The 17,032-nt window shown below is 37.6% G+C and overlaps 2 protein-coding genes and 1 pseudogene across 2 annotated transcripts; 2 read left to right on the top strand and 1 right to left on the bottom strand.

The window, feature by feature from the left end:
• Positions 1–581: 581 nt before the first annotated feature.
• On the top strand, positions 582–1,882 carry LOC133991551 (mas-related G-protein coupled receptor member X4-like). The gene is made up of 3 exons (XM_062430006.1): positions 582–587; positions 1,162–1,286; positions 1,414–1,882. Exons 1-3 carry the CDS (start codon positions 582–584, stop codon positions 1,880–1,882), a joined length of 600 nt encoding a protein of 199 aa, XP_062285990.1.
• A 7,206-nt stretch (positions 1,883–9,088) lies between these two features.
• On the top strand, positions 9,089–11,922 carry LOC133991550 (G-protein coupled receptor 4-like). The gene is made up of 3 exons (XM_062430005.1): positions 9,089–9,262; positions 10,239–10,423; positions 11,406–11,922. The coding sequence occupies exons 1-3, from the start codon at positions 9,089–9,091 to the stop codon at positions 11,920–11,922; spliced, it is 876 nt and encodes a 291-aa protein (XP_062285989.1).
• Positions 11,923–13,289: 1,367 nt separating this feature from the next.
• LOC133991529 (gonadotropin subunit beta-2-like) lies at positions 13,290–14,898 on the bottom strand (annotated as a pseudogene).
• Positions 14,899–17,032: the final 2,134 nt, after the last annotated feature.

Raw genomic sequence — 17,032 nt, 5'->3', positions numbered from 1 at the left:
AACGCTGAAATCTGTCGATTGAGAGGTATGGACGGTAATTTAATGTTTAGTTATGTCGTAGTTCCCTCTGTATGTGTAGGAAAAACTTTATCTAGCACTAAGTAGCAGCTAAAAGACGAACTACACTGCACTAGCTAGCTTAGCAGCCTGCAAACCAAGTTAAGCATTTAACGTCAGCGTTTATTTAAGCATTTATTGTTTTTTTTTATTGTTATTTGGATACCGCCATGAAATATGAAACACTGTTTTCTGGACGGAAGACTGAGGGGTTTTTTTTGCAGATGTGTGTGTTCAATAGAGCTAATGTTATATTTCTGACCAACCAGTGTGTGAAATATAGTGTGACAGTCTAGATTTAAGTAGCTATAACACAAGAACATACTGTGATTTATTTATTTGCTCTGTGATTTAAAGACTTTTTTCTTTCGGAGATAAAGGACTATTTGTTTGTATCAGTTAGCAATTATCAGTTTACATATTTTTAGACATTTAAATAGTCAGAGGCAGAGCAAATTGCATTCAAATACCACAAATGCTTGAGATGCAATATGTGTTAATTGTGTTATTAAAAGTGATCGAAGATGTCGGTAGTTATGTAAAAATAAACTTTGTAGATACTATAAATAGACATAATTAGGCACATTGTTGACACCTCCTTTCTTTTTGACATTTTAATGGAGTCAAAGCTGTTATTTAAGGGGTTCCAGAGCCCCACGAACACCTGTATTTTGCACACTGATTCTAACCCAATCTGACAATGATCCTGCTTGTCGTTTGTAGTTATAGCTATTACTTCAAATTGACTGACTGATTGATTGATTGATTGATTGAGTGATTGAATTACATTTCCCCCTGGGATGTTAAGAGAATAGCTATGAAGAGAAGCAGAGATATTCAGAGCTTCTTCAAAAAAAAAAGAAAAGTCAAGTCAGCAGTCTAGGTACAGCAGTAGTGATGAAGTCAGTAGTCAATTGAAGTCAGTTGAAGTCAGTAGAAGTATTGTTTCTAAATATTTGCTTTGATTTTGATAAGCTGCTTTTTTTTTATTGCTTATATCATTAAACACACTCACACACGCTCTGATGGTTTTTATACTGCCAATAAAAGTATTTGGGTTAAAATTACGGTTCCACTTGCGTCCTTCGTGCGATCAGATAAAAGGACTCTCCAAGCCAAGCTCCCGGGCTGCCCCAGCCCGCCCCTGGGCATGACGACATCATCACCTTAATTTACTTTGTTGGTCTAATGGCCAGTGTTGGCTTCATGGTCTGTATTTCTCTGGAAAGGTAACTATCTGTTTTCCCAGTATGTGTGTACATGCATGTGTCTGATCACATTTCTGAATCATACTTGAGGTCCTGATTATATTGGAACTGATGATATTGAGATCTATGTTTCTATCTTGTATTACAGGCATTTGCTCATCGCCTGGCCTCTGTGGTACCGCTTCGGACGACCCATCAAGGTCTCAGCGGTGGTCTGTGTTGTGGTCTGGGTCATAGCTTTGTTTACTGGCTGTTTTGTCAGATTCAGTCACGATAGAACCATGGTCACAGCAGTCAACTTCCTCCTCCCCTTCCCTGTGCTCATCTTCTCAGTGGTTGGGACCTTTAAAGCTCAGTCTGCTGCCATCTCGGTCTCCTCTGAGGAAAAACGGCGAATTGTTGGAGCAACAATTCTGGTGTTGCTTAATTACACACTGCTGTTCCTGCCTTTCATCATTTTGGGCATAACACAAACTTATACTTCAACTACACCTCGTACATTCATCTATCTCAATCCTCTTGGAGACTTGGTTCTTTATGTTTTCATGAGAAAAGGGGCCATAGACAAGCTATTGGCCTCTGTGTGTTGTTGCAGGATGGAAACACAACAGGAATAGCAGCAGATCATCATGTAAATGATGACAGCATGTAGACCAGGGGTATGTGAAGGTCCAGAACATCATAATGTCCTTGTTATTTTGCAGTACCTTGAAGTAGCATTGTGGTTACATCAGCATCTGTGTCTAGTGGCTAGATTGTAGACTGTCAGATAAACACAGTATACTTCATTTATTAGTATTTACACTGAACTTGTGGGATTTAAATAAATAAGAATATAAAAGAATGTGATGAGAACATTTTCTTTTCTCATATCAAATGAAGATGGCATTTAAAAAAAAAAGTGCATTACAGACAGCTTTTGGCCACCGTCTCAGACCGTATGAGACATACAGGTCTTGAGCTGGCCTCTGGACGGATGAACATGTAGCTTCCTGTTCATATGCACACTGATATGAAGATGACTATTTGACACAATGGATAATATAACATTTAAAATACAACACATTATTAAAGTGTTACTATGCAGGACTTTAATTGAATTTAAAGAGCACGGTCTAGACCTCTACATGTAAAATACCTTGAGATGACTTTTTGTGATTTGGCGCTATATAAATAAAGATTGATTGATTGATTTGTTGGTTGGTATTTGTAAACACACAGTATTCAAAGCTTCCTCCTCGGCTCTGTGAGAAAGAGAGAGAGAGCAGTGGCAACAAATACTGATTTAATTTAAGTTTCTGCAGTTTATTCAACTTTATAACAAGTTAACTGATTAATAAAAACCATTAAAGACATTATTTTTGAAGGCATCCTCACTTTACTTTTAGTGTCTAAAACACACAAACACAGATAAACAGTATCTTTCAGGAAGCAGAGTCACATGTGTCACATTGCTAAGAAATTAGCAAATGTGATTATGCAACACCCTAAAATTAAGATTAAAACGGAAGATGAAGTGTTGCAAGCATGAAGCTCTGAGAACGCGACTGATGGAAAGACACACACATATCTTTCGTTCAATCATATACGTACATATTGTTTGTAAATATGATTAACGGATTCAACTCATTTTATTACATATTTTAATATGAACATCACCAGCTGCTTCAGTGAACAGGATCATTTAAAAAAGAGAAGTTTACTCCAATCACAGTGAAAGAAACAAAGTCTCAATACAGTAGTATTTAAAGTTTTTATTATAAAGCTGTCACACTTCATTTAATACTCAGAACACACTGTTCAGATGCACAAACATGGTTTCTATGACTGTCACTAAGCATTTTTAATCTCTCAGAAGTTCATACAACCATTTATACATTTTCATACTTAACTTCCTGCACACTTCCAAACCTTCCAAAATTGATCTCAAAGCATCCATCCATCCATCCATCTTCTTTCCGCTTATCCGGGGTTGGGTCGCGGGGGCAGCAGCCCAAGCAGGGAAACCCAGACTTCCCTCTCCCCAGCCACTTCGTCCAGCTCTTCCCAGGGGATCCCGAGGCATTCCCAGGCCAGCCGAGAGACATAGTCTCTCCAGCGTGTCCTGGGTCTTCCCCGGGGTTTCCTGCCGGTGGGACGTGCCCTGAACACCTCACCCGGGAGGCATCCGGGAGGCATCCTAACTAGGTAACTATCTGTTTTCCCAGTATGTGTGTACTTGCATGTGTCTGATCACATTTCTGAATCATACTTGAGGTCCTGATTATACTGGAACTGATGATATTGAGATCTATGTTTCTATCTTGTATTACATGTATTTGGTCATCGCCTGGCCTCTGTGGTACCGCTTCGGATGACCCATCAAGGTCTCAGCGGTGGTCTGTGTTGTGGTCTGGGTCATAGCTTTGTTTACTGGCTGTTTTGTCAGATTCAGTCACGATAGAACCATGGTCACAGCAGTCATCTTCCTCCTCCCCTTCCCTGTGCTCATCTTCTCAGTGGTTGGGACCTTTAAAGCTCAGTCTGCTGCCATCTCGGTCTCCTCTGAGGAAAAACGGCGAATTGTTGGAGCTACGATTCTGGTGTTGCTTAATTACACACTGCTGTTCCTGCCTTTCATCATTTTGGGCATAACACAAACTTATACTTCAACTACACCTCGTACATTCATCTATCTCAATCCTCTTGGAGACTTGGTTCTTTATGTTTTCATGAGAAAAGGGGCCATAGACAAGCTATTGGCCTCTGTGTGTTGTTGCAGGATGGAAACACAACAGGAATAGCAGCAGATCATCACTGTAAATGATGACAGCATGTAGATCAGGGGTATGTGAAGGTCCAGAACATCATAATGTCCTTGTTATTTTTCAGTACCTTGAAGTAGCATTGTGGTTACATCAGCATCTGTGTCTAGTGGCTAGATTGTAGACTGTCAAATAAACACAGTATACTTCATTTATTAGTATTTACACTGAACTTGTGGGATTTAAATAAATATGAATATAAAAGAATGTGATGAGAACATTTTCTTTTCTTATATCAAATAAAGATGGCATTTAAAAAAAAAGTGCATTACAGAAAGCTTTTGGCCACCGTCTCAGACCGTATGAGACATACAGGTCTTGAGCTGGCCTCTGGACGGATGAACATGTAGCTTCCTGTTCATATGCACACTGATATGAAGATGACTATTTGACACAATGGATAATATAACATTTAAAATACAACACATTATTAAAGTGTTACTATGCAGGACTTTAATTGAATTTAAAGAGCACGGTCTATAACTGCTCTATATGTAAAATACCTTGAGATGACTTTTTGTGATTTGGCGCTATATAAATAAAGATTGATTGATTGATTTGTTGGTTGGTATTTGTAAACACACAGTATTCAAAGCTTCCTCCTCGGCTCTGTGAGAAAGAGAGGAGAGCAGTGGCAACAAATACTGATTTAATTTAAGTTTCTGCAGTTTATTCAACTTTATAACAAGTTAACTGATTAATAAAAACCATTAAAGACATTATTTTTGAAGGCATCCTCACTTTACTTTTAGTGTCTAAAACACACAAACACATATAAACAGTATCTTTCAGGAAGCAGAGTCACATGTGTCACATTGCTAAGAAATTAGCAAATGTGATTATGCAACACCCTAAAATTAAGATTAAAACGGAAGATGAAGTGTTGCAAGCATGAAGCTCTGAGAACGCGACTGATGGAAAGACACACACATATCTTTCGTTCACTCATATACGTACATTTTGTTTGTAAATATGATTAACAGATTAAACTCATTTTATTACATATTTTAATATGAACATCACCAGCTGCTTCAGTGAACAGGATCATTTAAAAAAGAGAAGTGTACTCCAATCAACGATGAAAAAAACAAAGTCTAACTACAGTAGTGTTTAAAGTTTTTATTATAAAGCTGTCACACTTCATTTAATACTCAGAACACACTGTTCAGATGCACAAACATGGTTTCTATGACTGTCACTAAGCATTTTTAATCTCTCAGAAGTTCATACAACCATTTATACATTTTCATACTTAACTTCCTGCACACTTCCAAACCTTCCAAAATTGATCTCAAAGCATCCATCCATCCATCCATCTTCTTTCCGCTTATCCGGGGTCGGGTCGTGGGGGCAGCAGCCTAAGCAAGGAAACCCAGACTTCCCTCTCCCCAGCCACTTCGTCCAGCTCTTCCCAGGGGATCCCGAGGCATTCCCAGGCCAGCCGAGAGACATAGTCTCTCCAGCGTGTCCTGGGTCTTCCCCGGGGTTTCCTGCCGGTGGGACGTGCCCTGAACACCTCACCCGGGAGGCATCCGGGAGGCATCCTAACTAGGTAACTATCTGTTTTCCCAGTATGTGTGTACTTGCATGTGTCTGATCACATTTCTGAATCATACTTGACGTCCTGATTATACTGGAACTGATGATATTGAGATCTATGTTTCTATCTTGTATTACATGTATTTGGTCATCGCCTGGCCTCTGTGGTACCGCTTCGGATGACCCATCAAGGTCTCAGCGGTGGTCTGTGTTGTGGTCTGGGTCATAGCTTTGTTTACTGGCTGTTTTGTCAGATTCAGTCACGATAGAACCATGGTCACAGCAGTCACCTTCCTCCTCCCCTTCCCTGTGCTCATCTTCTCAGTGGTTGGGACCTTTAAAGCTCAGTCTGCTGCCATCTCGGTCTCCTCTGAGGAAAAACGGCGAATTGTTGGAGCTACGATTCTGGTGTTGCTTAATTAAACACTGTTGTTCCTGCCTTTCATCATTTTGGGCATAACACAAACTTATACTTCAACTACACCTCGTACATTCATCTATCTCAATCCTCTTGGAGACTTGGTTCTTTATGTTTTCATGAGAAAAGGGGCCATAGACAAGCTATTGGCCTCTGTGTGTTGTTGCAGGATGGAAACACAACAGGAATAGCAGCAGATCATCACTGTAAATGATGACAGCATGTAGACCAGGGTTATGTGAAGGTCCAGAACATCATAATGTCCTTGTTATTTTGCAGTACCTTGAAGTAGCATTGTGGTTACATCAGCATCTGTGTCTAGTGGCTAGATTGTAGACTGTCAAATAAACACAGTATACTTCATTTATTAGTATTTACACTGAACTTGAGGTCTTGAGCTGGCCTCTGGACGGATGAACATGTAGCTTCCTGTTCATTCTGGATTAAAAGCTCTGTTTTCATTGTCCACTTTCCCTTTTTTTTAGCATTCCATGTGAAATAGTTACCTCTTATCTGCCACCTCTCTGCTGACAGTCGAGTTTCTCCGCATTTCCGAAAGCAGAGGATTTGATTGGATGATTAGCGTCACGTGAGGAGATTATTGCCATGCATAATGGTCTGTGAGTTCCTGAGGGCCGCTCCACTTTTACTGTAATAGCTGGAGAAGCAAAATTTAACAATGCTCAATATTTCATCAGTTATATGCCTATTAGTGACCTCTGATGTTGACAGTCAGCTCCGTGTTGGCAGAGAAAGCTAACAGAGTAAAGGAAGGGAGAAATTCAAGTAAATAGAAAGGAAAGAGATACAAGCTGGCCCGGATCTACCATCTGTGATGTGAGAAAAAAATACTCACAGAAATAGACACACTGTCTTGATGTTGATTATTATTGTTGTTTTTATGCAAAGCAAATAAAGTCCCACGATTGACGGCTGGTAAAGTGACGATTGGTCAGCATGTCACAATGCACTGTGGTTAGATTGTATCATCTGGTGGTTGGGGAAAATGATCACTTAGCTGGAAATTGACAGTGATGGCTGTAACCAAAAGCCGAGTGGGGAAGTCAAAAAAAGAGAAGTAAGAGAAAGAATACTTTTTTTTTTTTAAAGGTGTATTTACAGTAAGGAGGCTTTCTGCACTCTTTGATATCTGGAGACTGAGCCTGTGAAGGAGCTGGACTTTTACATGTGCGAGGCTCTGGCTGCCTTTACATTTATTCAAGCTCATGGTAGACAGGTAGACAAGAGATCAGGCATGTTTTATAAAGCTGCTTTTTATTCTTCTTCTTTTCACATTTTAGGAAATTGTGATTATGTAACACCCTAAAATTAAGATTAAAACGGAAGAAAAAGTGTTGCAAGCATGAAGCTCTGAGAACGCGACTGATGTAAAGACACACTCACACATTTTTCGTTCACTCATATACGTACATATTGTTTCTAAATATGATTAACGGATTCAACTCATTTTATTATAGATTTTAATATGAACATCACCAGCTGCTTCAGTAAACAGGATCATTTAAAAAAGAGATGTGTGCTCCAATCAATGAGGAAAGAAACAAAGTCTCAATACAGTAGTATTTATAAAGTTTTTATTATAAAGCTGTCACACTTCATTTAATACTCAGAACACACTGTTCAGATGCACAAACATGGTTTCTATGACTGTCACTAAGCATTTTTAACCTCTCAGAAGTTCATACAATCATTTATACATTTTCATACTTAACTTCACTTGGGTCTGATATGCACCTTGCAGGTACTGATTCCCATTGCTCCTTGCAGACCGAGGGAGAGGAGTTATTTATGTTGTGACCTGTGTTCTTCACACTAAGCCTCTAACTGGAATCCAGATAGGAAGCAAGACATACTTTTGGACGTCTCTGTTAACAAAACCAGCCATCTTTCAGCAGGGACAGCGGACGGCCTTCACCAGGCTGACCGACAGCAGAAAGTTACTGAACCAAAACAGTTTTCATGTTGGATCCACAGTTTGTATTTATTGATTCATTCATTTTATTTTCCTGCTGTCTTTACAAGCGAGAGGAATCTGCCTGTAGTGAAACAGGTCAGATCACAGGCAGACTGGAGCCTTGATCATTCAATATAAGGTGCACTATATCTTATTATATCTTGTTGGTTGTTCCTCACTCCAGACTCAAAACTAAAGGTGATTGTGCCTTTAAAATTGAGGCTTCTACATTATGGAACTATCTCCCACTGGATTTAGGATCTGTGTAGTCAAATAGCTACTTTACCTATTTAATCTATTGATCTTATAGTCCATCCATCCATCCATCTTCTGCCGCTTCTACCTATTTAATTTATTGATATGTTACTATGTCTTTCATCTTGTATTGTGAAGCACTTTGTAATATCTGATCTGGAAAGGTGCTATTTAAATTAACTCTGCTTACTTAATTACACTATGTTCATGCTTGCTTGACTTTTTTCCCTTTTTGTTGGATGCTATGTGCACATAGATAAGCTTACTTAGTAAAACCAAACTGTCTTTTCATAGAAAAACCACAGGAAGACATTGGTTATTAAGAAACCATGATGCAGAAGTGCATGTCATCTGTCGACATACACCAAACACACAGTGGATATATTCTGCACACTGACTGGATGCAGAAGACAGAAAACAGACATCAGCATACAGAAGTCATTCAGGTTGTGGTCCTGCAGCTTTCAAAGGTACATTTACTACATTTATCACTTTCTTATTGATTAACAGACAGTTCAGAGGTATTGGTACATGTAGAAATTTAGCACAAGAAAACTGAAAGAGTAATTAAGATGAATATGCAGAAAGGTGATGTGTTCACTTACTACTGAAGTGCATTTGATCAATGATGCTATCAGTTTGCTAAGAAATATATTAGAATATACTGTATCTGACATTTGACTGAATCTGAAATTAGTTAACTGCACATTTCTGTTTGAATGTTTTGTGTAATGTTTCGGGTTCACTGTATGTATATATATATATATATATATATATATTTATTTATTTTTTAATATGTCCTCCTCTTCACAACCTGATAGGACTCTGAAGAATGGAGGAACTGCACAGCAACAACACGTTACAGAACAACAGCTCTCATGATTATGATTATGATTATTATCATGATTATGATTTTCTCCCATTTGAGCTAAAGATTGTGTATTGGATCGTCATCGTCATCTGTCTTCCTTTGATCATACTGGCCATCTACTATCTGTATTATCTGGTGCGTACATTATACCAGATATTATATAGTGAAGGATCTTAAAAGATTTTGGGGTTAAAGGACTTTGCTGGCAATTTTCTATATTTGTCTTATTTTAAGCAAATCTCATGTGCAGAGCTAAACCAGTAATTAACTGATCCCACTTACAAGTGTTGTGCGTGTTTCTAAAGCCTAATATATCTTCCTCTGTTCAGTAGACCTCTGCTGTTATCTAAAAACTATTAAGAACATGAACAGCCGCACTGGATGATATGTTCTTTTGTTCCTGGTTACTGTAATTTATTTAAGATCAAGATAAATCAGATTTGGATACATGCACACATGCTTGGTGGTTTGGCTCTGCACATGACATTTGTTGACAAAGAAGAAATAAAAAAAATGTACAAAAATGAGTGTCCTTAAAAAAATAGTCCTTTAAAGGCAGGTGTATTTAATAATAATAATGCTAATTTAATTGTAAAGGTGCCCTTTAATAAACTCAAAGTCAAAACTCAAAGTAGGTCATAGATGGGATAATTTTTAACTTTTTTTTTAAAGTTTTTAATATAGGGATCAATCAGTAGTCTTTACTGATCAGGGTGTTTTCATTAGGTTTTTATAGTATTTAGTATTATTATTTAGTAGTATCGTTAGGACTTATATGGTTAGTTACCATCTGTGTTACTTTTTGACTTAAAACAACCTTTTTGTTCATTTGTAATAACGCAGTTATACAATTTAGACATTATTGTGCACAAAAAATCATTTGAATTAATCAAATAATTTCAAGATGTTGCTCAGTCTTAGTTACAGGTGTATGTTTATACATGTAACCTGGCCATGTCCTAGATTATATTCTCTTAAATTGATTGAACTTGTGGAAACACACACTGCTTTACATTTTGTTTTGTGGAGAACACAATATTCAGAGACATGACTAAGTTCAGAGCAGCATGTTTACAATTGAAGTGCTTTTTCTATTCATGTTCACCTGCAGGTACGTCATAATCACATTGCTCCAATCTACGTCATCAACCTCCTCATCTCTGACCTTATTCAGCTCTGTTGCATGGCCACAATGTTGGGAGAACCCAAGCTTGATTGGGTCAGCATCATCTTCTTAATTCACCTCATTGGTATAATGGCCAGTGTCGGCTTCATGGTCTGTATTTCCCTGGAAAGGTAACTATCTGTTTTCTTATTATGTGTGTACTTGCTAGGGTTGTCACTTTTTCAAAAATGTTTAAACAAAATTGTGAAGACTTGCAATTAATTTATTAATATGAATGTCGCTGACGCCAGACTGAGTGTGCTGAATAATATGCAGTCAAATGAGGTTGTACATTTGGTGCTGCTCTGCTCTTCTGTGTTGCCTCCACCTCCACTGGCTCAGTGGGTTGGTTAGCTAGCATGTTTTACAGAGTGGACTAATAGCCTTATCTTTGATCCTGACTTTGAACCCAAAATACTTCCACACACAGCTCTTCAGATAGTTTGGTGTTTGGTTACCTTTGTTTATTAGTAGGTCAACAGGGCATGCAACAGGTTGACCTGGGGAAGTTTTAGACTGCCCTCTGCTGGATCATAAAGGAAACTACTTCAAATGATCTGACACAGACTGCAGCCTACATTCCAGCAGCTCATTACAGCTTGAATATGAACTTTTCACCCCTGTGACAATAAAAAGGGGAATCACACAGGTATTCATTACTGCAAGAGTAAATATAGTCAAACCAGAATAGTGAAAATTAACAGGAAACAACAGATAGGTAGGGTTAGTCTGTAAAACCAGTCATCTAGGAAGTAGATGTGTGTGTGTGTGTGTGTGTGTGTGTGTGTGTGTGTGTGTGTGTGTGTGTGTGTGTGTGTGTGTGTGTGTGTGTGTGTGTGTGTGTGTGTGTGTGTGTGTGTGTGTGTGAGACAAGGTAAATGAACCAAGAAAGCAATGCAGGAGTGTTGGGGAGAGGAGAGCCTGGCACACTGGGTCCAGGTGTGTCTCATCCTGCTAATCAGGAACCTCCCCTGCAGACAGAACACAGCAGTAACAAGAGCAGCAAAGCAGAGGAACCGTCACAACCCCACATTCAAACTAACATTGTTGAGGTCCCAATTATGCTGGAACTGATGATATTCAGATGATCTATGTTTCTATCTTGTATTACAGGTATTTGCTCATCGCCTGGCCTCTGTGGTACCGCTCCAGACGAACCATGAAGGTCTCAGTGGTGGTCTGTGTTGTGGTCTGGGTCTTAGCTTTGGTCGTTATCTGTTCTGACATATTAAGTCAGGGTGGACCCATGCCCATTGCAGTAATCCTTCTCCTCCCCTTCCCCGTGCTCATCTTCTCTGTGGTTGGGATCTTTAAAGGCCTGTCTGCTGCCATCTCGGTCTCCTCTGAGGAAAAACGACGAATTGTTGGAGCAACAATTCTGGTGTTGCTTAATTACACACTGCTGTTTCTGCCTTTCATAATTGGTACCATAACACCCGATTATACTATGACTGACCCTTTGGCATTCATCTTCTTCAATCCTCTTGGAGACTTGGTTCTGTATGTGTTCATGAGAAAAGGGGCCATAGACAAGATTTTAGCTTCTCTGTGTTGTTGTAAGATGGAAACACAACAGCAGCAGACCATTGCTGTAAATGATGATAGCATGAGGACAGTCAGTTCTGTGTAGGTAGAGGAAGCTAGTATAGTAAAGAAAGGGAGAAATTAAGGAAAATACAAAAGCAAGGTGGACAAGATCGTCACTGATATACAGTAAGACACCTGACAGTCAATTAAAAACAAATGTTTCTGTAGAAGCTCTGTCTCTTTAAAATTAAGCTCACATACTGCATCAGCAATTTTTTTTTATGGATATATTTAGGCATGTTGGTTAAAGGAGCACCCTAACCCTAATTTCAACATTGTATATTTCAAATAAATGCGGCTTTATGGGTCATGCTCACGTTTTACTCCCCAGCCTTGTTATATAGATTTAGGAAAATGAGGACTGAATCAAAGTTTCACTTCAATTGTTTGTTTCAGAGTCTTAATGAAAGTAAACACAGAAACTAGTTGCCTGTAGCAGCCATTACGGCTCATTTCTTAGGGATCTACATCCAGGACAGATTGCAGAACATTATTTTACATGTGTGAGGTTGTGGCTGCTTTTACATTTATTCAAGCTCATGGTAGAGAGGTAGACACGAGATCAGGCATGTTGTATACAGATGCTTTTTATTCTTAATTGTGATGTTTGTATTTGTTTTTATTTTGGTTTTTACTTATTCATTTACTTTATGTTTTACTCATTTGTATTGATTTTTATATTCATATCTGTAATATGTGCTTTGTTAACTGAAACCTTTGTCTTTTCCCCCTGATTTTGTAACTCTGTTTTTGAAAATTGAGATAGAAATAAAATTGATATTGCTTTCAAGTTTCCAAATTGCAGTATTTAAATGGCAACATAATGTACCAACTGTGCAGTTTAACACAGCATGTTAGGTTTAATGTTTAGTAAAAAATAAAATAAAAAAGGTGAGCATTTAACATTTAACTTCTGACTATTTATACATCCTTGCCTGCCTAGCTTTTTTCTCTCCTCCTCAGATAAGATGTAGATAATCACAAAGCTACTGGGTGTCATCACTCAACATATATATTGTAGTCTGTTTGCATGCAGAGAACACAACATCACACTTGGCTTTCAAAGGTACATTTTATGTCACATCGCTTTTTAAAATGAACATACAAACATAAGATTCATTTATTCATTTTTAAAGATTATTGCCAAAGATCAGTGCTCATTTTATAACCCTGATAACAAAATTGGTTTTGCACTCCAGTTTCATACACCATGCTCTCACAGACTGATAAGATCTTTTATGCAACAGCAACCCTCAGTCTTCCTGTTCATGAGAATGCACCTACAGTTATGGTCCTAGGTATTGAAACATCACTCTTTGCTCTGCGTGACAACCTTTATTTAGCACAACCTACAAAAAGAGCAGTTTTTGCATCTGTATTTAGTTTTTATTGTGTTATAAGATGCAACAACTAGTAGTAGAAAGGTATGTCATTCGTGCAGAAGTCGGGCTGCAGGCTCTCAAAGGTGCAGTCGGACGTGTCCATGGCACAGCGGCTGCAGTGACATCTCAAAGCCACGGGGTAGGTGACCATGGGATCCACACCGCTAGGACAGTCGGGAAGCTCAAAGGTCTTGTAGTAAAAATCCCGATACGTGCACACATGTTGGTACACTTTGCTGTACGGTATCTTGATGACAGGGTCCTGGAGGGAAGCACAAGTAAAGAGTAAAGACTAATGCCACACACTGCAAAAACTACATGTTAGGACTTTTAAGTGTAGCTGTACTGTTTTTAAGATATGTTGCCTAACATAAAACCTTATTGGAAGATGATGGCACTAGCATATGCTGAATTTAAGCACATTTTCCTACATATTGAAATACGTCTTAAATATTTTCCTTATATCAGTACAGATCTACTTGTTTTTAGTATAAATACACCAGTTTTAAAACATCTTAAGGGTTTTTGAGGCTAGATATATTTACTTGTTTTAAAAAATCTTGCCAAGTCAAACGTTCCTGTTCTGTTGGCAGATCATTTTGCTTATTTTAAGTAATATATTCCTTATTTCATTACTTTTTTTGCAGTGCAATACTCTCAGCCTACACAGCATCTCAGACTGATTGTCTCATGCATTGCAGACAGTGTACCTTGGTGATGCAGTGGCCGCTGCAGATGGTTGTTTCCACCGGGTGACACGTCACGTGGCACAGCCCTCTTTCTCCACAGACACCGTCTGGTTGACGAGCTGGCAAGGTGGCAGCTGGAAGGCCACTAGTGATGGAAGATACTGCAGGTTGATTTAAACATGTCACATACTATAACTCTATGTCTGAAGAACTGTTCATTCTGCAGTATTGACATTTGAGTGTTTTCTATTGTCTGCTTGCAGCTTTTTTTTAAAGCACTAATTAAAACGACACAGAAAACAATGATATGCAGTCATTAGGAACAAATTGATTGACAAAGACTTAAAGGATAGATAGATAGATAGATAGATAGATAGATAGATAGATAGATAGATAGATAGATAGATAGATAGATAGATAGATATATAGATAGATAGATAGATAGATAGATAGATAGATAGACAGATAGATAGATAGATAGATAGATAGATAGATAGATAGATAGATAGATAGATAGATAAATAGATACTTGATTTACAGCACCTACATCCACACTTAGGACAGCCACATGTAACATCACATAGAAACACATATTTAACTATACAATGGTTAAAAAAAACAAAAAAAACAAAAACGTATAACATGCCAGTAAAAGTGCACTGTAGTATAAAAAACCCGAAAAAAGGTTAAAATATGAAAAAAGACATTGCTGTAAAAAAAAAAAAGAAAAAAAAAGATTTGATGTCAGGTCTTTTCCTACTTTCTAATAATAACATGCAGATTTTTATCATATTTGATTAAATAAGTTTGAGATTAACATGCTCTCTAAAGATTACACTGATTACTGATTGTCTTACCTGCAGGAGTCAGGGGCCAAATGGGAGATGAGACCGCTAGAAACAAACTGAGCATGAGGGGAAAAATCCCTCTGGTAACCTGGACAACCATCGTCCTGGAAGAGATGAAGCTGGTTCGCTAAACAGTTAATTAGCAGGATCACTTGCTCATTAACATGGTTGGTCTCAGATGAAGGTAGTAACTGGAGGATTTAGTGAAATGTGGATTCACAAGTGGTTAAATTCAGTTAATTCTTCTAATTTGACCTATATGTGATCTTTTTTTTTTTTGCAGATTCCTCTTTACTTTATTCTTTGTCTTTTCCTTGATTGTTACCATTTATATATCTAGGTACAGTATAATCATAGACTGTACTTAAGAAATGGATGTAACATCTGTGACGTCACCCATTGGTTTGTGGACTGCTGCTCGGAGGCCAATAGTATCGGTTCAGAGCAGCGCCCTCTTGAAAATTTCAGGTGCATGCCGTGAAAAATAAAAACAGGGATTCTACTTATATGGGCATCAGGAGGAGCATGAGGTGCCCTCCTGAACCTGTGAACCAATCAACCTGTCAATCACGACGTAGCCACGCCCTAATGCATACCCTGCTTTATCGTCAAATATAAAATCAGGGAGGCCAAAATGTCCCAAATGAACATCATACAGCATTGAAGAAGGCTTTAAACTAGCGATTGAGACCATAAACACATTTTGAAAACGTTTACTGAGGTTAGAAATCAAGTGAGAAGTTGGTGAATTCTCCATTGACTTGTATAGAGACGGAAGTCCTTTTGATACCAAAACGGTCGCCCCCTGGTGGCCTTTTGATAGAATGCAGTTTTAAGTTACTTCCGCGTTGGCCTCATTTCAGAGGACCGGGACTCCCCGCCTGAGTATAACATAATTACTAAGGGTTTTGTAGTAACTCAACGGGAGGCTTCTTGCTGAACAATGGGGGTTTATTTTATTCTTGACGAACACATTTTAATCTCTCTCAGTCACCACATTTCTTCACAGTCTTCAGTATAAACTATACTTCTTCTATCCTCTGTCGGACTCCCCAACAGGTAACAACTCTAGCCAACGCCACCTAGTGGACTGGCAGACATCTACATATTATGTCAATTACACAGTTACAACAGGTTTAAACAACTTTATATAAATGTTAAACGTTATATAAACTTTTTTTTATTAATTTACTGGGAACTGTGACACATTTTATTGTTCATCAGACATAACACGACTGCTTAAAAAGAAGCAAAGCAAAGATTAACTAAAAATCATCACTGGATTGTTACTTTTTTTTGTTTTGTATTGTTGTTTGTTTTTTTACTGACTGAGAATCTCTCCTTTAGCTTGAGGTGTGTGTGTAATGTAATATATACCATATGTGAATAATTATAATAGTAACAACCACGAGTAAACATAACAGTGTTATCATTTTAAATTTTAATCCTTTATTTTTTTTTTGGTCTATATTCTCTATTCAATTTTAATTAATCAAAGATCCTTTTTTATTGCTCATTTGGGAGTTTAAAGGCCCTAAAACACATTTTCTTTCTTTTTTTCCCAAAATTAGAAATATTTTACATATTTTATATCAAAGATTTATGTGTTTTATTTCTTTCTTTCTTCTTTTTTAAATAATTTTACTCGTTTGTAGTGGGCAGAGCTCAGCTGGACAAATGGTCTTTGAGTGTGAAACTCTTAATAAAAATTGCCTTTATTGCTACTATCCACAAAACTGAGTTTGAGGTGTCTTAAAAACTAATAATAATAATATATATTGTAATTATAACAGTAACAACCATGAGTAAAAATAACATAATTATTGTTTATTTTAGTTTTTATGGTCTATATCCTGTACTTGTGTTGACTTTTCAGTTTATCAATTAGGGAAGATACTCTAATGGTGATTTATGAAAGAATTTGAGCCAATAATTAAGTATATAACTGTAGTAACATTTTGTAAAGAGGAAAAACACACATGCTGTTCTACCATTTATATTCATTGACGTCTATTTATGATATTGGAGTTGCTATTATTCACTACATTAAGTTTTTTTTAAATGAAATCAATCAATAAATCTCCTTTGTTATGACCGACTTACCTTATTTATCTATTTATCTGTAGATGTGTAGAGGGGGAAACCATTGAGAATTGCTGATACAATGCAGAATGGAGGATAGATGATATTTATTGAGTAATACAGATGTTTCTATTAGATTGTCTGTAATTAGG

This window comes from Scomber scombrus, chromosome 12, assembly GCF_963691925.1.
Source record: "Scomber scombrus chromosome 12, fScoSco1.1, whole genome shotgun sequence".
Classification (NCBI taxonomy): Eukaryota; Metazoa; Chordata; class Actinopteri; order Scombriformes; family Scombridae; genus Scomber; species Scomber scombrus.
The sequence above is the reverse complement of the archived record's forward strand: the minus strand, read 5'-3'. Positions and strand labels throughout refer to the sequence as shown.

Coding starts and splice junctions, on each gene's coding strand:
- LOC133991551 (XM_062430006.1), top strand. Junction 1,287..1,413: donor GTCTGTATTTCTCTGGAAAG/GTAACTATCTGT, acceptor CTTGTATTACAG/GCATTTGCTCATCGCCTGGC.
- LOC133991550 (XM_062430005.1), top strand. CDS start 9,089: ATGGAGGAACTGCACAGCAACAACACGTTACAGAACAACAGCTCTCAT. Junction 9,263..10,238: donor TCTACTATCTGTATTATCTG/GTGCGTACATTA, acceptor GTTCACCTGCAG/GTACGTCATAATCACATTGC. Junction 10,424..11,405: donor GTCTGTATTTCCCTGGAAAG/GTAACTATCTGT, acceptor CTTGTATTACAG/GTATTTGCTCATCGCCTGGC.